The 22,039-nt window shown below is 37.8% G+C and overlaps 1 protein-coding gene across 1 annotated transcript in view; it reads left to right on the top strand.

Moving 5' to 3' along the window:
* The first annotated feature begins 4,246 nt into the window (after window positions 1-4,246).
* The window catches only part of LOC140827689 (histone-lysine N-methyltransferase ASHH1), a 31,741-nt gene continuing 13,948 nt past the window's right edge, over window positions 4,247-22,039 (top strand). Inside the window, exons 1-2 of the mRNA XM_073190468.1 lie at window positions 4,247-4,372; window positions 11,326-11,390. Coding sequence (XP_073046569.1) covers window positions 4,322-4,372; window positions 11,326-11,390 — 116 coding nt within the window. The 5' untranslated portion in view covers window positions 4,247-4,321. The remainder of the gene's footprint in view (window positions 4,373-11,325; window positions 11,391-22,039) is intronic.

Raw genomic sequence — 22,039 nt, 5'->3', positions numbered from 1 at the left:
TACCCTCAAAATCTAAAGGACAACCCATCACTAGACGCTTTGCTAACACCGAATGACCCATCGGAGTAAAAACGGAAAGAATGACGTCTAGAGAAACATACGGTAACTTATGACGCTTAACAAATCGTGCAGAAATGAATGAATGTGATGCTCCGGTATCAATAAGAACAAAAGCAGGAATACCGCATAAACAAAAAGTACCTGCTATGACTCTCCCTGTCTCATCTGCAGCCTAATCCTGGTTCAGCGCAAATACCTGATCTTGGGCACGAGGTCGAAGATTTGAACCGCCCACTGCCTGACCTTGTGTTCTCTGCTGAACAGTCGTCTGAGATCCGGAACCAGATCCTGCTTCACCTCGCAACTGAGGACAATTCTTCTTAAGATGACCCATCTCTCCGCACTGAAAACAAGCTCCCGCGGCTGATCGGCACTGCTCCGATGGATGGTTCTTCCCACAATGCACACAAGATACCTTCTTCTTACCAAAGCGAAAAACACCGCTAGACCGAGATCCAGATCCAGAAGAAGAAGAACCTGACTTCTTAAAAGACTGAGATCGAGGGCTCAAAGTATTCGGAGGTCTAGAAGAAAGAATAGACCTACCACGCTGGAGACTGATCTCTGCCTGGCGACACTGGTTCACTAACCCATCATAAGAAGTAGGATTATCGCAGACAGTGACTCGATCAAAGATCTCCTGGTTAAGACCCTGAAGGAAATGGTCATACTTGGCCTCAGAACTGCCACTAATATGAGGAACAAAGGGTAACAACTCGAAGAACTTTTGCTGATATGCATCAACAGACATACTCCCTTGCTTAAGATTCAGAAGTTCAATCGTCTTTGCCTGGCGAAGGGCTGGAGGAAAATATAGCTGCACGGAATTCGGCCCAAGTCACCCTACCCTGAGACTGGACTATCGGCGCAGAAGTCGATCGCCACCACTTGCGCGCACGGCCCTCGAGAAGAAAACCAAGGGTCTCCATCTGCTGTTCTTCGGTGCACTGGAATGCACGGAAACAACTCTCCATGCGCTCTAACCAATCCTCAGCAACATCGGGAGTCTCGCCACCGACTAAAGGCTTAGACCCCATCTGAATGAAACGGTGCATCTCAAAACGCCTAGGGCCATCACGACGATGACGATGTTCACGATGACGCCTACAATCGCCCTGGTCACCCCAACGACCTACACTCCCCTGACTACTCTCATCACCAAGGTGGTCAGCCATCGCTACAAGATAGAATGGGGAAAAAATGGTAAAATGGTCAACGGAAATCCTAAAACAGAATCTATAACCCAAAATCATATGCATGCTCTGATACCATAAATGTAGTGACCCGTTCCAGAATCACCTACTAATCAAGATTTAAGCATGCAATTAACTTAATTAATTACAATCAGAGATAATGGCGGAAAAGGTCAACAAACGATAGATATACAACCCAATCGAAGTCCAGAATAATTCAAACAACAATAAATGGTACAACTGTCTTGAAACAAAGCAGTACTGATAACTAAAACAAATGGCTACTCAACGTCCTCCTCCTCCTACTGAGCCATCCAACCTGAGACCTGCCCCGTGGAAGTGGGGTGTCCAAGATAAAGAAAAACGAGGACGTGAGCGATAAGAACGCCCAGTACAAAAGCATGAGTATACAAGCCTATATGAAATGCACATGCTATGATATGATACCAGGGTAGTCAAGAAACAGGAGTCACAAAAGATCTCAATATGCTCAGTCTAGAGGCGCCAAGTGGATAGTGCCGCGCGGTACTCCTCTGGGTCACTGCATCCACTACAAGATCAGACGTGGACCTAAAATGTCCCGGATCACCGAAGCCCTCTGGACCCGTCGGCCACTGTGTACTCTCGGTGTCCATGCGTCCACAAGACAGGGCTGAGCGGCCCCACAAGATATAGCTTATCTCGAAAGAGATACAGCTCAACAATAAAGGCTATCTCGAAAGAGATACGGCTCAAGATGAAATGCAACATGCAGCAATAAGCGTGACATAATAGCATGCATCATATGACATATATCAATGCAACAGATAATCATGCAACACATATAAGAATGTATACTCGATCAGGATATCTCGGATAGTACTTTCGTACCTCTAGTAAAGCAATCCTAGTCCACAGGAAATACTATCAATCGGGTCTAGTCCGTCGTCAGCCCTGACGATACTGAGCTCCCTGACTGCCCTTCTCGGACCGTCGGCTATGCCCGGCTGCTTTGTCCGGGCTGCTCTTTCCTTCCAGGGCTGCTCTTCTCTTTCTGGGCTGCTCTTCCCTTCCAGGGCTGCTCTTCTCTTTCTGGGCTGCTCTTCCCTTCCTGGCTGCTCTTCCCTTCCAGGGCTGCTCTTCCCTTCCGGGCTGCTCTTCTCTTTCTGGGCTGCTCTTCCCTTCCTGGCTGCTCTTCCCTTCCCGGGCTGATCTTCCCTTCCCGGGCTGCTCTTGAGAGCTAAAACTTGCATTTAAACACATAGTACCCCCTCCAAAATGAGAAATCCCATGGCCTATTTATAGACCTCAGCTCGGAACTTACCTGCATGAACGTGTCAACCAAATCCCATGCATCCGGACATCTGTCGCTAGGCAGCATGTACAAAGACACCTCACCTTACATGCATGAACGTGTCCAACAATTACCATGCACTTGACACCTGCCCGGCAGGCGTGTCAACCAAATACTAAAACTCAATCGACACCTCGGCTACACCTCGGCTTACTCACACGAACTCTAAAGCCAAATCACTCATGATTTACTTAATTAAAGATACTTAATCATGTTTATTTAAATAAATAGGATTCGGGCTACTACATGCGCGAGACCTACTGGTCTCGTGGATAAGCTTCTCGGCAGCTCGCGCATATGTGTGCCCCATCGCCGCGCATATGCGCGAGACCTACTGTCTCGTGCCCAACTACACTCGCGCATATGCGCGTCTCACTCGGCGCATATGCGCCAACCCTACTGGACCTATCGCGCATGAGCGTGCATTACGTTGCGTATGTGCGCGCAAGGTTCGATCTTAGCTCCTTAGCGTCCGCACAGCTCGCGCATATGCGCGCCTACGTCTCGCGCATATGCGCGAGACCTTCGGTCTTCGCACAAAACTCGGGTTTTCTTCCGTCTTTTCGGTCTAATCATATCCGCCTATAATTGCATCTCGATTATCCATAATTCATGGCAAATTACAATAATCGAAATCTCGGGCCTTACAAAACAGATCAAAAAATCTTACACATATAATAAAACATATAAAAAACAAATCGTGTTGGCTATAGAGAGGGTTAGTGCATGCCTGATCAATCTTTAAAATAAAAAATTTGTTTGAAATCGTCTACATTTATGTATATCATAAATTCATTCACCGGGGATTGCACACAAAGATTACAATGAATAAGATTCAGGTATGATATCATATTCTCAGTCTCTCCATATTTATTATGTTAGTCTACAACCACATCGAGTATTCAACTCTCATTATCATCGTTGGTTGCATAAACCTTTTTCCAAATGTGATACATTACTTTATAATCATATTGTTTTTACAACCTCTACCCACTCCCGATATAATGAAAAAATAATTTTCGAAATTGTTCCATATCGGTGTGTTTGGTTCTATGGATTGCATGAAATTTGGTGAGATTTGAAATTAGAATTCTCATTTCGTTTAAAACGAGATCGACATTTGGTAAAATTCGATATTTGGTAAAATTCGATATACCTAAACGAAATGTTAACAAAAAATAAAATATTTCATTGATTTTCATAGGATCTGAGTTATATGAACAAAATAATTTTTTTCCTTTTTAAAACTAATTAAAATATCAATTTCTTAAAAAACTATATATTTAATTCACACACATTTTATCGTACAATTAAAAGAATTAATTTGAAATCTTTTAAAAATATTTATATACTTTCAAAATTAATTGTAAACATTTTTTATAATGCTCAATTATTTTTTAATGCTAAAAACTTAATTTATCAGAATTTGATGATTTTATTTCAAATTTATTTTGGATAATTATTTGTCATTATTGAAAAATATTTAATAATAACCCGTCAAAAAAAATTATTTAATAAAAAATATATATTTTCTTTATATTTATAAATCATTTATTATATAATTGTATAAACAATATATGAGTATGAAATATGGATAAGAAAAAAAGTGAAAAATAATAAATAAAATATTTTTCTCAAACCCAAATCTCATTTTTTATTATCCCAAACACAGTGTTAACGTTTTTTACTTGCCTCCTCTATTCACGTTTGGTCTTTGCATCGCGTCAAGCTCACGATGCATCCTCCGAGGAGACCTTCCATGGCGACGGTTTCGGAAGCACCACAGGTCCGCGAACGACTCCTTGAGACTCTATTTCTCTATTGAATTCCATTTTCGTGGACTTTGATTACTCGAAACAATCCATTCGTTCATTCAATCCTTCTGATTTTGAACATCACAAAGTGGGTTTATAGTTGAGCTTATTCTATTTGTAACGCCTATGAAAAGTTGTGTTTTTTTGGTTTAAGAGCATCGTTTACTTGTTCATGTTTTTTGTTGAAGCCTGATAAATTTAGGTCGTTCCAATGAGTTGTTTGCTGGTACGTGCGGGACAGTTTTTGGGTTGAATTTGCTGACAGATGATAGACCAAATTTCATAGATATAGATATAAGAGAAGGTATAAGAGAAACTCTTTGGTAGACTTCTGATATATGAAAACAATTTGATGTCAGATATGAGTTTTGTTCTACTTGTTGGCAGGATGACCTTTGTTTTCTTTAATTTTTTTTCTTAGGATTGCGGCCTCTCTCTTTGTTTCGAGACAAGAACAAAGGCAAATTTTTGACACTATAAGTTTATGCCTTTATTACATTTGTCAACATAAAGACAATTAATCAAGGGAAGAGGAATGAGTGTGAAGGAAATATGATGGGAAACAGCTATTTACAAGTGACGCTACTTGGACTTGAATGGAAGAGTAGAAGGTGAAGTAAAAGGAAGCAGATTTTAACAATATTTTTGGAAAGGATATAAGGGTAAATGACAGGTCTATTTCGCAGAATTATCTCAATAATTCTAAAGAACTCCGCAACAAGAGTTTACCGTAAGAATCCCCCACGACAACTAGAAATCTACCACAAGAAGACTACTGGAGGCAAACTTCCATAGCTAGAAGAGGAATGACTGGACTGAAGTACAAATAGAAAGTATTTTACTAGCAGATCTATCAACTATCTTAGGTAGAATCAACATCGACAAACATCTGGCAGAGTTTATACTGCAAGTTTGTAGCAGCTAGTTTTTTTTATTGTTTTAAATTTTTTTTCTGAGATGCATACATCATCCAAGAACTAGCCGATACCCTAAGCCAAGAAGGAACATTGTCTAGTCAAGAGAGTTCAAAACAAAGCAACTATGAGAAGATCATTATAACTCAGAAGTGAAATTGGAATCAGAATAGAGACGAGATGCCAAAGTCATGTCCCTTCACTTCAAAATCCAGATTTAAGGAACCTCTCCGAGATTTAAGTTCCATCGATTGAAGAGCCAAATACACTGATGATTAGAAATTACTTAATAGATTGCATATAAACATTAAAGGATATGTTTCTATGAATGGTCGAGTGAGCTTCAGTATAATACCAAAGTGTGGTGATCTATACGAGTAATTCTAGAAGTATGGTGGTCACAGATGTAATACCGGAGTGGTGGTTTTAGCTATTTGTATTAATGTTCCAATCTAATAGTTTTTTAAGAGACGGTTTACACCGTAGAAATGAAGTAATGTTCATGTCTGTGTGGGATGTAAACTGTAATCCGGGCGACTTAATTTTGTGTAACGGCAAACAATGATGTGCATGATTTTACTTTCCACTGTCTACTTTTGCATTGTCATTATCTTATCTATTTACATTCAGCAGAGACACTTAAGTTACGTTTGGAGACAAAATAAAATAGGATTTTGATTTGATATATATTTGGAAATTCCATGGATTTTGATTTCTTCTCCCCTTGTGTATGTTTGGTTAAAATTAGGTTGTTATTTTTTTGTCCCTAATGTTTGTGGTCAAATTCATTCTGGTCCATCTTATTTGCAATATGCCATAAAGACACTTCAACTAATGAATTTTAGATGCATCTGATCCCTGATGTTAGTTGATTTTTAAAAACTAATGGAAGAGAAACCGAATCCCAAATACTAGGGACCAAAACGATTTCGATTCCAATGGTTTTGGCTCCAAACAATACAGACCAAAAACTTAATTATAAGTTTGGAGAAATACTCAAATTTGAAGGAAAACTAGATACGTGTACTTTATGCGCTCTCTTCTGTTAACTATTGACAACCAACCAATAGCAGAGACCAAAAATATCAAAATCCATGGACTTTTGGAGTACAACACAAACAAGAGTGGCCAAAATGGTAAAGTTCCAAACAATAGTGATGGAAAAAGGACTTATCTTGTTAAACTCTAAAAAAATTATGAATATAGAAATAAAGGGATTTAAATTTGAAATTTTTACTAAAATAATCTTTATGAACTTTATGAACATGAACAGTTTTCTAAACCATGTTATTTTGTTTACTAACTATAGAGTTCAATTTTATTCTATAATGAAATTTTGAAGTTTCTTTTTGGCACTATGATATTTTTGTTGTAATAAAAGAAGTTTGAGAGTTAATAAATCATGTTTAATTAGTTTTATATACAACTAAAATAACCAATTACATTGACTCTTGTATAGTTATTTAATTTTATCAAGAACAAAATTAATTATGTGAAATAAAATTATTCAACATAACATTCAAGAACTTAATCTTATTTAAAAAAAATTATCTAATCTAAATCATCAAATATGCAACATAATAAGGCCTAAATCCTTGATGTTCATGGGTTTATGTCATCTATTTGTTAAATAACAGAAAGTTAAATTCTAATTTAAACCTACGGTGAATTATTCATTTTACAAGATAGCCCATCGAAGTGATTCTAACATGTAATTCCTAAAGCACCATCAACTACAAATGAATTCGACGGTAAAAAACCTTACACTGAATGATGAAACTTTCATTTATTTCATCTATTTTTTTTAAATTCATGGTATAATTCTTGGCAGCGACATCTTTCTTGTTAATTTGGATCAATCGTGTTGGCCATTTTTGTGATAGAATTTCTCGTTAAGTTGATCAAATTTTGATGCCTTTGAATAGAAGGTCGTTGAAAATTTTCTTCTATTTTGGAACAATCTCCACCACTTGATTATTTTCCTTCTCTTGCCCAATGATGTGTCCTTTGTACTTTCAACTTTTTTCCCGGTAGCTGCTTTTCCAAATATTCACAAACATGAACAAAATGGAAGAGATCAATCAATTAGCAGTGAAATAAGAGGTAGATGTAGAAAGTTCTGATGTTTTTTTTTGATAGGAAACATAATAATTTATATAATGAAAGTTTGTTAATACAATAATAGCAGATGAGCGTTCCGCAAGATCTAAGAGCTAAACATGGTCGTCAAACCATTACAAACTTCCAATCCCTAACAACATCTGATATCGAAAGATGACTAAGCCCTTTGATTCTTGTCATTGTAGTCACAACTCTGAACTTAATGATATCCCATAATTCGCTTTCGCTGGCATTTTTATCGCTGAAAATTCTGTTATTCCTCTCAATCCATATGCTCCAAAATGTGAGATGAACTATGACATACCATAAAGTGCTAGCGCTGCTCTGTGAAGAGAAACCCGGGTCGATAATGAACATGTCTCTTGCCCTCTGTGGAAACACCCATTGACATCCGATCTCTTGCATAACCATACTCTATAAACATCGTGAGTAGGTACAGTGCATCAACATATGATCCTGAGTCTCTTCGTTGTTTTGGCATAGAGTGCACCATTGAGGACTTAATGCGCAAGTTGGCCATCTTCTTTGCACCGAATCTGATGTAGGAAGTTTACACAGCGCCACAGTCCACGAAAAAATCTGAACTTTTTGTGGGACAGGTGATTTCCATATATGATCATGATAAGGAAAGACGGAAGTCATAGATAGGAAAGAAAGAGTCGTAAAAAGATTTGATCGAGAACAAACCCGATGACTCCCCCAACCACACCCTGTAATCCTCCATACCTAACTGAACCCTGACCGAATCCAACACACCTGATAGAGTAGCAAACTCACCCATCTCTAAATCATTGAGATTTCTCCCAAAACACACATCCCACATAAAAGATTGTCTACCTTCTACACTGACCACCTCTACGAAGCACCGAATAGGTTTGTTTGACAATGTACAAATTCTGAACAAAGAAGGAAAACGTTCTTTGAAAGAAGGACCCACTCCCCCCAAATATCCTCCCAAAACCGAATGAAGTTGCCCCCTCTCAAGACCGAACCCCACATAAGATGAATTGCCGAGAAAGTGCGGGAAATGAATTTCCAGGGGCTTCTGAAAGTAGCATTCTTGGCCAATCCCAAATCCCACCCGTTGTCTTGAAAACCGTAAATGCTTTGAATCACATTTTTCCACAAAGTCCCCTTCTCCTTTGATCTTCTCCACCACCATTTTCCAAATAGCGCTTTATTCCTCAAAACTATATTCCCCAATCCCAACCCTCCTCGCTCCCTCGGTTTGCTAACTTGCTCCCATCCAACCACATGATATTTATTATCTCCGTCCATTCCATCCCAAAGAAAATCACGCATAATTTTTTCCATTTTTTTTGCCACTTTGCTTGTTACCCTAAACAAGGACATGTAGTAGGAAAGCATTGCACTAAGTACTGATTTTATAAGTGTAAGCCGGCCCTTTTTTGACTAATACGCTTTCTTCCAACTCGCTAATTTTTTCGACATCTTGGATAGTACCGGTTCCCAAAATTCGAAGGTCATAGGCTTACTTCCCAGTGGTAACCCGAGATACTTGATTGGCCAAACGTCATTCTTACAACCGATGGCCTGCGCCAAGGCAACCACTTCCTCGTTCTCAAAGTTAATCCCCAAAATGACACTTTTTTGAAAGTTAATCTTCAACCCGGACTTATTCCCGAAAATTTTGATTATTTCCACAAGAGCCATCACTTGCTTCTCTGTTTGTATTAAAAAAAAACAATCATCCGCGAATTGAATATGTGAAATTTCAAGTTTTTCTTTTCCAACCACAAGTCCTCTCACCTCATCCATAGTCTTAGCCCTGTCTACCATCCTCACCAAAACATCCACAACCAAATTAAAAAGAAAAGGGGATAGAGGATCCCCTTGTCTAATTCCTCTTTCTCCTTTGAACTTTCCCCTCGGCTTACCATTGATAAAAATTGAGAACGAGACATTAGACACACACCCTCGTATCCATTTCCTCCATCTATCTCCAAATCTTTTCTTTTGTAACATAAAATCAAGAGATCTCCAATCGACGTTATCGTACGCCTTTTCCATATCAATCTTTATCGCCCAACCTTTCTTTTTCTTTTTGCGATATTCCTCAACCACTTCATTAGCAACGAGACAACAATCCAAAATTTGTCTCTTTTTTATAAATGCATATTGGTTCTCGGCGATCGTACTCCTTAAAACTTTTTTAAATCTGTTGGTCAACACTTTGTCTAATATTTTGTACAAACTTGTTGTCAAGCTTATGGGCCGAAAATCAATGACCTTAACCGCATCATGCTTCTTAGGAATGAGACAGATATATGTTTCATTTGTGATGCCATTTACCACTCCTCCTTCAAAAAATTCAACGAAGACTTTCATCAGATCTTCCTTAACTATTTCCCAACTCTTTTGGAAGAATGCTAAGGTGAATCCGTCCGGTCCTGGAGCTTTGTTCCCATCACTCTCAAACACAGCATTTTTGACTTCAATTTCCGAGAAGGGAATCCCAGCTCCTCCGCTTCAGTTCTATCCACAGGGCACCATTCCAACCCATCCAAACCATCCCCGTCCCCCTCTGATTTTTCTAAAGAACAAAACTTTCAATGACCTTATGTTCCTCATTTATCGTCTATTAATCTTATATCCTAGAAAGATAAAAAAAAATAAAATTTGATGAATGTAGCAAGAAATTGGATGTTTTGAATGGTTTGCTCACAAAAATCGTCAGTGCGTTTGAAATCAATGAACAAAATAGAAGGATGGGGTAAGATGGATGTTTCATTCTGTGCAGCTTTTATCTTTCTTCCATCAAATCCAGTTACAATTGACGATGGAGAATTTAAGTTTCAACTTTTTAGTAAATAAATTACAGGCAAATAAATTGTATCGCATCGATATTATTTAGGATTCAAACCAAATCATGAAGACTTACGGCACATTCAATGAAACCTTTTGTCCTTGTTATCCAAATTGTTTGAGTTCTGAAAAATGCAATATCTATTATATGATAAACGAAGTACTGTAAGATACATTTCCTCTGTACAAAGCTTGAATTTGAGAACTTTGATTATTGTTCTTGCGACATTCATGAATACCTGATGGAATTAGGTACTGCATGTGATTTTGTTATCCAAATAGTGTGGGTTCTGAAAAAAGAGGTATCTATTATATGATGAATAAAGTAAGCTACATTTCCTCCGTACAAAGCTTTAATTTGATAAGGAGAGAAATGTGATTATTGTTCATGTGACATTCGTGAATACCTAATGAATTAGGTACTGCACGTGCAGTTTAGGGCCCAAAGCCATGATCTAGGTCGTGCTCTGCTAAATGGTTTTCCCCTCATCATGAGCAAGCTGAATGGCATGTTTTCTACTTGTCAGATTTTCAGATTTCCTATCGATGTTCATACTTCATAGAGAGAGCCGACTTTAATGGTTGATTTACTTCAAATTTTAGATTGACATTTCACGATGATGACAGAGGTATTTTTTGTTGTTTTTGAAATGGCCCACCTAATTGCCCTTTCTCAGCGGGCAAGTTCAATTTATATAGCTTAGCTGTTCTAGGTGCATAATCTACTGTGGGTGCAAGAGTCTATATTTTTCCTACTTTCTCTTATCTTTGTTCATCATCATGAATTTGCACCTTGAGAATAACTTACCTACATGTATGTGACTATCAATTTTTTCTTTAGTGTTTATTGCTTCATTACTCATGGGTTATAGGTATCAGTAATTTTAGTAGTCGAATGCATCTTTTAATCTGCTTCTTGTTTGTTGCTCGAAGTTTAATAGTCCATGCCTATCTCATCATAATTATTTTGGCTTGATGGAGTTTGTCATAATTTTTAGTAATGGATCTCTATTCATTTCATGATATTATATCTGCATCTCAACTGACAGAATGTTTATTTGAAGGTGAATTTGCCAGAAGGAGTTGCACCTTTTATGCATATCACTCAAAATGAATTTTTTGGCCAAAAGTAAGATAACATCCTTTATATTCCTCACTGAAGGTGTTAGTGAATATGTCCCTCAATCCATCTGCATAGAATGCTAAATGATATTCTATTTTTATGTTTGCCAAATCTCATTTTATGGTTTAGCTAACTTGGCGGTTGGGAAATAAATGTCACTTTCGTGTTTGTTTTTTTTTTTTCAAATTATATTTATTTCTTTGTATAGGATAAAATGATTCCCTAAATCCTCTTTAAATGGCTCGGAGGAATTATTATCGCGGTTATAGACGTTCGATTTTTGCTGTCTATCTTGTGTTGTCATAACTTTTGGGTTAGAGTCTTGGCTTATCATGAGGGACAACAATCTGATATTTTGTACTTAATATTGACCGTTGGGCGAAGTCTCTATAATGGAGTCCTTTAGTATGCTTGGTAGCGTTGAGTTGGAAAATTTGTAATGTTTCCAATTTTGGGAAGTGAATTGTATTTTTTCTATGAAAACTAGGTTTGTGTACTCTTGATCTAAATCTGGTTTGAAGGTTGAGAATATTATTTGTGCAGCAATACATTATTGGGTATCATTTAAGTAAGTTTATCTACTGTTTTTTGGCTTTTGATTCTGCACTCTACTGCCTGGGTTAAGTCTTGGAATATACCTGTTAGTTGTGTCCAATTTAGAAGTGTTGGAAGAACCTTCCTATGGCTTGGACGGTTCAACTGGTATCAACATAAAAATAATCTCACTGATATTGTAAAAACCAAAGTAATGCAATATCACCTGGATACAAGAAATTTAAAGCAACCTCATTAGCATGCAATCGTAGTGACAATAGCGAATCTGAGGCCATTTACAACCTGATTGCGAAAGCCTCATATATCTGACACACACACAGATACAATGTCAACCAAAAAGACTCCAAAACAGATCTTCGGACACCTACTACTCCCAAAAACGAAGTCTAGACCTCTGTTTCTAATGCCTAGACATCCCAGAATTTGACATCTCACCTGAAACAACCCAAACAGATGAACACAATATGGTGATATAAGTATAGCCCTCAACTGAATGTTCAAGTAGTCATCAAGTTGACACCCTTTTTTGGAGTACTTCGAGATATCGAATTATCACATCGGACCTCAGGACTCAGAGTTCACTGCACCTCATCAACCTCTCAATTAATTGTTTGGCTATTTCGGCCCACAGTATGCACTGTGTAAGTGTACGTCGATAACTACATCTTATCATATATTTTATCAATAACATATTGTCACTCCTTTCTGCAATTTTTATCAATATCAATATTGTTACCACCGAATCCGCATGTATCTAGATTAATAAAGTTCACAAATTATAGATGCCAATTCTTATAAATGTGAGTCCCAGGACATCTTCAGGATACCATCAATAATGGAAAATGAATCAAAATTTGTAGAACTATTTTTTTTTATTGTAAACGAAATTTTATTAGAATAAGATAACAAACTACAATTAAGCGGATGAGAAATCCGCAAACAAATCACAAATAAAGAAAACTACTACACCGTCATCAGTAGCATACAAATTTCTAATCCCTCGCTACGTCTTGAGATAAAGAGGTGGTTAAATTCTGACAACTTTGTCGTCCAACTCGCGACTCTGAATTTTATCTTCTCCCAAACCTCATCTCTAGACTCGGCATGTCTATGAAAATTCTTTTGTTCCGCTCCAACCAAATTGACCAAAATAGACAATGAACTACCAAATACCAAAAACACCTAGTTCTCCTCCCGGTAAGTATACCTGGCTCCAAAAGAAAAATGTCCCGCACCTTTCATGGAAAGATCTATTCTAAACCCAATTCCTGCAATAATTTGATACAAATGCCGCTCGTGAACGAACAATGCAAAAGTAGATGGTTTCGATCCTCCTCTTTGTTCCGGCATAGGCTACACCAGTGCGGACTTAAAGCACATATAGACCATCATTTTGTAACGAATCACAAGTCAGCAGTTTTCCCAAGGCCACAATCTTCGAGAAAACTTGAACTTTATATGGTATAGGTACTTTTCAGATATTAGTGTAGTACGAGAAAAAGAGAAGTCGCTGATCGGAAAAAAAGAGTCATAAAAAGAACCAACATAAAAAGACCTTGAAGAATCCCCCAACCAAACCCTAAAATCCTCCATGCTCAACTCCAAATGAACTATATCTAAGACCCCTAATAGAGTGCTGAACTCAACAATTTTGACCTCATTTAAAGCTCTTTTAAAACGTACATCCCAGTCAAAGTTGGAGTTAACCGGGAGGTCCACGACACTGATGAAATTGCTAACAGGTTTGTTAAGAATCGTGGAGATCTGAAACAGAGATGGAAAACGCTTTTTGAACGACGAAGCCCCTCCAATGACCTACCAAAAAGAAAGAGATTCCCCCCTTTGACAACCGCCCTAATTAACAGATGAAAAGCAAGGTAACAATGAGAAATAAATTTCCAAGGGCTTCTAAAAATCGTGTTCGTAGCTGTGACGAACCGTGTCTTAAAATACTACTACTTTAATAGTTGCGAAAAAAATTAAAATTTTCTTATTAAATAATTTGTTATAAATATAACTCGTAAAATAATCACGGTCACCACTCGTATTAAAATTGAAGTTAATATTAAACCTCTATCATTTGAAAACCACAACCCAAAATCCCAGTTAAAAACATCCACCAACTTTGAAAAATCCAACATAATACAAAAAATCTCAACTTACCAGTCACCAATACTAAGGTATAAAATTTAAGAAAACAGTTTTAAAAGTGCATAATTTAAATTCTCGTGAACTACAAGGTCCTCGGGTTTCCACTGCCGCTAGTCCGAGCCTGCTCACTGCTCACCGTCTCCTCAACTGCATCTACATCGATCAAATCTTGTAAGCCTAATGACTCAGCATGCATAAACCTTAAATGCATAAACCTTAAATAACAAGTAATACATAAAAAATTCATGCAATTTAAACATAGCTCGTACATAGCATAATATAAGCATAAATATGTATAAAATGACTTCTTGCATAAACAATTTCATAAAATCATATTTTCATACTCGTCATAATAATCGTGATCGTAAATTATTTTGGGTAGAGTTCTATTCAATGCAAGTGATCCATAAGATAAATTTTTTGATCAAACTAAATCACAGTACTAGTCCGACATGGATCACTACAGAACATAATTCCTTGGAAGAGGTTGAAGAGGTCCCTGGACACGTTCTCCGATTTCCAAACCTGTAAAATAATTTGGCCACAAGATAAATCGCATATCTTGAAAATAATTATTTTGCATGTGATACATATTTACGAACATCGTGGACTTTGTTAAAACGCTCTGGACATGCTGCCAAAACTTCAATATTTAACTAATCAAACATAGCCCCGAAGATGCACTCGGACCCATACGATTCCCGAGCTAATTAAAACAGCTCACGACTTACCGAAAGACTCGGGACTCGAACCATACTTAACCAACATCCTAACCTATTGTCCAAGACCCTAAACCAGCCCCGAACCATGACCAAGACCCAATAAAACGTGAACAACAGCCTCTTGAAGAAACAGCCCAAGGAAACGCAATATGACACAAATACGCTTCTCACGACTCCACGCCTAAACCAACGCGAAGCGAACCTGGACCAGGCCCTAGACTCTGACCCTTAGACATCCTACATGACCCTGGTTAAGCCATTTATAGCCCAGACCCGCAGCCCAAGCCCCCAAACATGCCAAAGCAGTGAGCCTCCATATGCGTGACTCCCCTTCGGCGCAGCTTCCATGTTTCTGGTTCCAGCCTTCTACCCGACCAACCAGCCCATGAACCACCCTAACTAGTCTCATCCTATGACCCTTAGAGACTGCCTAAGCCATAGCCACATGCCCTAGCCTAGTCATGCCCTGATCCGCAACACCTGAATTCGAGAACCGGCATTTGCACGCAGCTGTGATCCCCATGGCTTCTTACTGCACCAGGCCACTTCTAACCCTTACCAGATCACTTGACTATGTCTAGACACATCCCCTATCACAACCATACACAGCAGCAACGTCCCAGGAGCCCAGCCGAAGCACACGCCACAAAATTTGGAAGAATACGTAAGATCCATGCTTCCAGTTTTAAGAAACAGTTTCGAATTGTTTTGAACCCAAGTTTGCATATAACCAATGAATTTTCTTGCATAATTTGTACCAAAATACATAATATAACAAGATCGATGCGTAAAGAGGGATTAAAACATGCCTTAGCGTTTTTAAACGCTCGAACAGTCGAACATCGTTGCGGGGAAGTTGGTGGGCGATCGGAGCGACATTTCGGTTGGTTTTCTTGCGTAAAAGGGAAGTGAATCAACTGCACTACGTGTGGGTGAGTGATCGGTGATGATAGGACCAAGAAAAAAGTAAAAATCCTTGGCTCCAAAGCTTGCAAAGTTCACGGCTGTTTTGTGTGTGTTCTTGGTGTAAAGTGGCATGAGATATGTGCTTGTGCGTGAGTTGTATAATTACGTGAGTTTGAGGGTTGTTTAGGTAGATTAAAACTGTAATAAATAATTTAAACACATTAAATTATAGAAATCTTACCCTTTAATTTATAAAGTTTAAGTGCCAAATTTAAACAAGATTAAATCTCTTATTGTTTGAAAATTGTTAAATAAATACTTAAAATCCTAATTTAACTTAAGTACTAATTAAATAAATTAATTATGCCATAAAAATCATTATAAAATATTTTACCCCAAATTTAAGGAATAAATCTTTAAGTTTTAAAAATTAGCATTTTAAACGCTTAAATGATTTAATCATGTAAACATTTAAATGATTTAATCATGTATCATGCACCATTTAAATCATTAATTAATTAAATTAAATTAAATTTTATAATTATACATGAGATTTACATGTACTGGTTTTTGGACACTACATTAGCCAACCTCACGTCCCACCCATTTTTTTGTTGACCATAAATGCTCTTCGTAACTTTTTTCCATAAGGAATCCTTTTCCACTTAACATCCCCACCTACAGTTTCCCTAGAAGTGTCTTATTCCTCGAACAAATATTCCTCAAGCCCATACCCCCCTTATCTTTTGGTTTACAAACTTGATCCCATGCAACTACATGACAATGCACCTCGTCGTCGGCTCTGTCCCACAGAAAGTCCCTCGTTAATTTTTCCATCCTTTTTGCCACCCAAATTGACACTTTAAAAATAGACATGAAATACACTTAACACCGACTTTATCAATGTTAGGCGACCTCTCCTTGATAGAAACACCTTTTTCCAGCTTGATAGTTTCTTAGACATCTTGGAAAACACGGGTTCTCAAAAATCAAAATTCCTAGGATTGCCACCCACGGTGCCCCTAGATATTTAATTGGCCACTTCTCTTTTTTACACCGAATCTCTGGAGCCAAACTTTCGACCTTTACTTTCGAACAATTTAATCCCAACAAAACGCTTTTTTTTCAAATTAATCTTTAATCCCGATTTTAGACTGAAAGAATGAAGTATTTCCACCAAAGCACGCAGAAGCCTCTCAGATTGGACAAAAAACAAAGTATCATCCTAAATTGGATGTGAGAGATTTCTATTTTATCTCACCCTACTTCCAGCCCTCTTACGTAATTCACGACCTTAGCCTTGTCTAACAAACGCCCCGATCCATCTATCACTAGATTAAAAAAGAAAGAGGATAATGGGGCCCATTGCCTAAGACCTCGCTCCCCTTTAAATTTGCCCCATGGCTTTCCATTAATAAAAATCGAAAAAGAGACATTTGATACACAACCCTTAATCCACTTTCTCCATCTAACACCAAATTCGTTCTTTTGAAGCACAAAGTCCAGGAATCTCCAGTCCACGTTATCGTACGCCTTTTCTAAATCAACTTTAAGCACCCACCCTTTTTTTTCTGTCTGCATTCCTATACTATTTCATTCGCGATAAGAGAACAATCTAGAATCTGTCTCTCTTGAATAAATGCACACCGGTTTTCCGCTATTGTATTGCTCTAGACTTTCTTCAACCTGTTGGTTATAACTTTAGCCAAGATCTTGTATATGCTCGTTATTAGGCTAATTGGTCTAAAATATTTAACCTTGACCTCTTCTTGTTTCTTTGGAATCAGACAAATGTAAATTTCATTGGTGATACCATGCCTCCTTCAAAGAATTCGGCAAACACCTTTACTAACCCTTTTTTTTTCTGTCTGCATCCGGTCTTGGAGCTTTTATTCCATCACTTTCAAACACTGTTTTTTTAATCTCTTCCTCAGAAAACAGAATCCCCAACTCCTCTGCTTCCAGCCTATCTAAAGGGCTCCACTCCAACCCGTCGAACCCTCCCATCACCATCCGATTTCCTATAAAGATTCCTGTAAAAACTGATAATGATCTCTTCAATCTGGCTCTCTTCCGTAACCACTGACCCATCCTCCGATTCCACCTTATCTATCATTGATCTATTCTTTCGATTATTCAGTAAGGCATGGATAAATTTGGAATTCTAATCTCTTTTCCTCAACCATCACACTTTTGCTTTTTGACTTTCCATTTGGAACCTTCTAAACGATATGACTTCCAGTTCACACCTCACTGCCCTTCTTTCCTCATAGAGAAAATCCGACCAATTTCCCTCTGCTTCTAAATCATTCAACTGTTTAATTATGTTTACCAACTCCGTGTATTTAACACCCACGTCTCCAAAGAGCTTTTATTCCATCTGGAAACCTCAATTTTTATTCTTTTGAGTTTCTTAATAAACTTATATCCTTCCCACCCCTGACTAACCCCAGTGTTCCACTAGGACGAAACTTAGTCTTTAAAGGTTTGATGAGACAAACAAGCATTCTCAAATCTGACAAGAGACTTAGCAGTATCAAACAACACTGGATAATGATCAGAAGTAGTTCGGGGTAGCACCGTTTGTCTGAAACTGGGGAAATGTCCATCCATACCCCTGAGAACAGGTATCTGTCTAAACGGCAACAAATCGGATTAGCGCTGAAGTTAGAGCACGTGCACTTTGCGTTCAATAAAGTGGGTCATCCAGTTCCAATTCCCCGATCAAATTCTCAAAACACGAGCTATTCATCTTTTCGCCCGAGTTTCTTACCACATTTCAAGCCTCCAGTTCGTCCCGAAAGACTTCTCTAGGCTTACATGGTCCGTAAATAGCTGAGAACCACCATTCGATATCATCTTTCCAAATGATCTACCGAGACCGAAATTTCCTCTATCAAATTATCACTGACAACCACCACTCTAGGATCTCACATCACTAAAATTGCCTCTGATCTTCCTAATGCCGGTTAAGTCTGTAGAGCAGTTAGCTCATTGAGGATTTCTTATCCTCATTTTGTTGTAACTCAGTCATATTATTCTAATATAATAGTTTTTATCAAAAAAAAAAAAAAAGAATATCCAATCAACAAATTTGGTCTTTCACAAACTTGCAACGAATCGATTATCCATTGTTTGTTTGTTGATTTCTAGAAGCACCATGATATCCGTTTTTTCCTTGTGTAAAACAGTACGAACTAGCTCCCGCCTTCTTGCTGCCCCTCCACCCCTAATGTTCCAAGAGCATATTTTCATATCAAGCATTTGGACAAAAGTCTTGATAGAGCTGGGATTTCAGTGGGTGGCTCCAAGGAAAGCGGCAGAAATAATCAGCATGGAGCTGGGAAATAATTCAAACAGAAGATTGGCGAGATTCCTACCATTGGTCATACACTGCACGCTATGGTCCATTTGGTTGGAGAGAAACAAAAGAATTTTTCAAGACAGCACCGATGACACAGAGGCAGTCTGGTAAAAGATTAGATTCAGAGTCGCCGGCTGGACAGTAGCTCTTAAAGAATTTCAGCATTTATCTATTTCTGATTTAATTAGGGATTGGAAGTATGTATGGGCATGATCGTACTGGATTAGTGTCTATTATGTAGTGTTCTTAATCGTATTGCGGACTACTCATCCGCATTAATTGTAAAACTTCTCTTATTAATAATATTTAGTTTCTCATCAAAAAAAAAAAAAAAAATATCAAGCATTTGGACCCTTCAAAGTCGACCCTTCGAAGTGAAACTATTGTTAGCAATAAACCCTCGAAGAGACACACAAGGCTTTTTACACTATCCTCCAGTCTTCTTATGCTCTGTCCTTAAGCTCCACACCTGCAATCTACCTCCTTGACAATGAACAACTTAATATGAGGGTCAAAGCCCATAACTTATTTAGTCACTTACTGCAAATGCCAATAAGACTTTAATAACAAATATGCATGCAAGGCAATATGATGCATGTAATGATCGATGAAATACGGGTGAAGAATAATATGGTGAAAAAACTCATTTGCTTCACACTATCGAGGTCCTTATCACGTCTTATAATGTTTATCATCCCATTCGAGTTTTCACACTTCAATTACTTTACACAATTCAACTTTCTATCCAAAAAACTTTTTATGGCTCGGGGTTAAAAATGTTCTTTACTTGATCAGTCATGATAAAGTAATATGGATATAAAAATCAAGCCTCAAAAAACAAATGAGAGTTAACCAGAGGTTCTAACATTACAACCAGATTTAACCTATATTTAGAAAATAAACTACTACACGAGTCCACATCCCCAGGACCTTGATTCCTATGATTGAACTTTAAACACCTCAAGATCACATAAAACATACCATTCTAGTTTACTTCCAACACGAGTTGCCTCTTGGGCTCTTTTCATATTCACAAAATTGTATTGCTGGGGTATCCTTGTAATCAGTAAATTTGCTCATGCCTTCAAAGGTAAATTAATTCCAGTGTATGTCCAATGCATATTAATTCATGATGATCACAGTATGTTATTGTCGTGAGTTCCGGGCCATGTATTGCCCCAGGGTAACAATTTTAGAAGGACATCACATACTAAAGGTTTACTTGTGGGAAATTTATCTGCAGGATCTTAGTTGTTCAATTTCACAGGGCTCTTCCTTTTATAAAATATTTGGCTATTGTTTGAATGAAGAGATTATCTCATGTGCAGATAACCCGTTCATTCGGGAATCTTATCTTTTCAGACTTATTCCTACCAAGAATAAGTGACTGTTTGTATTTATCGCCAATGAATTGGAATAAAGTTGCAGCTTGAATTCATCTCAAACAATTGCTTTACAGATCACAAGATTCTCTCAGACGAGCCTAAAAAATTTATCATCGAAACGATGGCTTTTATATTAATCGACCCAATAAGCACCTTATAGATAAAAGAATCCTCCCAAAATCTCCAACTAAAGATAAACCCAATTCCTAAAGATAAACACTTATGCTAATCTTAGCATTTATCCCATTTTATAGAATGCATGTGCTATTGGCAGCAATCTTTGTTTGAAAATTAAACAAATAATAAATAGTAAACTAGAGTCCTAAAAAATCAAGTAAACGAGAGTTCTAAAAATTAAGTAAACTAGAGTCTTTCTCCGTTATCCTTCAATTTCCTATGAACGATTATATTGGGCTGGACATCTGTGTCGCATCGGCGATCACAACTTCACTCCCTTCCCGGAGATTGTGTTTGTCCGCAAACACGAAAGAGGGGACCCACTCGCTCATGGTGGAAGCGTCGTTCCATGATGCCTCTACTAGAGACGATCCTTCCAAATGCTCTAGAACTTCATTCCAGGCTCTGTGTACTCATGTTCAAAATAACCTATGGAATGGGACAAAATACGGCTTCTTGACTCAAGGACATCTTGGGGCTGCTGCCTAGTCCTCCTTGATATCCTTTTTCCGAGTGCATGGTTGACAGACATTTGGATATCACCTCCAACTGATCAAGAAGAGTTTATTTTTCTTTCTAGGTGGCTGGTTTGTCACTTAATACATTTTCATAAAGGCTTTAAAATTTTACTGAAATTCCTGGCTTTGTGCCAATTTGTTACAGTCCTGAGTTATGGATCGCGTTATGTGGTGGTTTTCATAGTTGTCACAAGGGCACAAGAGTTTGAGACGCGAGGTGCAAGGCAAGGCCTGTGTCTTACTGAAGGAAGGCGCACGTTTTTAAATTTTTTTAAAAAATATAATTATCTTAGAATAAATATATTAAATATGAAATAATTAGGTTACTTTCAAACAAAAAATAATTAATAATTTCATAGTTATTAAAAACATTATTAAAATTCTTCAATCATCCAAATCAATTTCATCTTCTTCCATCAAATCATCATAGTCCACATAACTTTCAGACTTGTATTCTTCTTGATCTTCATCATTCTGTTGATAAACATTAATTTTTTTCCTCATGTGAAATCGGTCTTTCTAGTTGTTTTAGATGTAGACGTTCTCACCTCGTTCTTGTGTTCAGAGCTCTCGTCTTTTGATTCAGGCGTTGGGTTGCTATGGTTTGGGTTTGAGTTTTTTGTTTTAAACAAGTACTTAAAAAAAATTCACTCGAGCGCGCTTACTTCCAAGGCTAGTCCAGGCAAGGACCTGGGCTCACCTTAATGAATCGCTCCCAGACGCAGATTCCTCGCCTGGTGGCGCATTAAGGCGAGAGGCGCTCGCCTTTGACAACTATGGTGGTTATTAATAGGTTTTTGGTGGAAATTGAGGCAAGTTTTGAGAGAGAACCTCACAATCTCTTAGACAATTCGAGGTTCGTTATAGGAACCTCTCA

Source organism: Primulina eburnea, chromosome 3, assembly GCF_022965805.1.
Source record: "Primulina eburnea isolate SZY01 chromosome 3, ASM2296580v1, whole genome shotgun sequence".
Taxonomy (NCBI): domain Eukaryota; kingdom Viridiplantae; phylum Streptophyta; class Magnoliopsida; order Lamiales; family Gesneriaceae; genus Primulina; species Primulina eburnea.
Note: the sequence above shows the minus strand (reverse complement) of the source record. Positions and strands in the feature narration are given on the sequence as shown.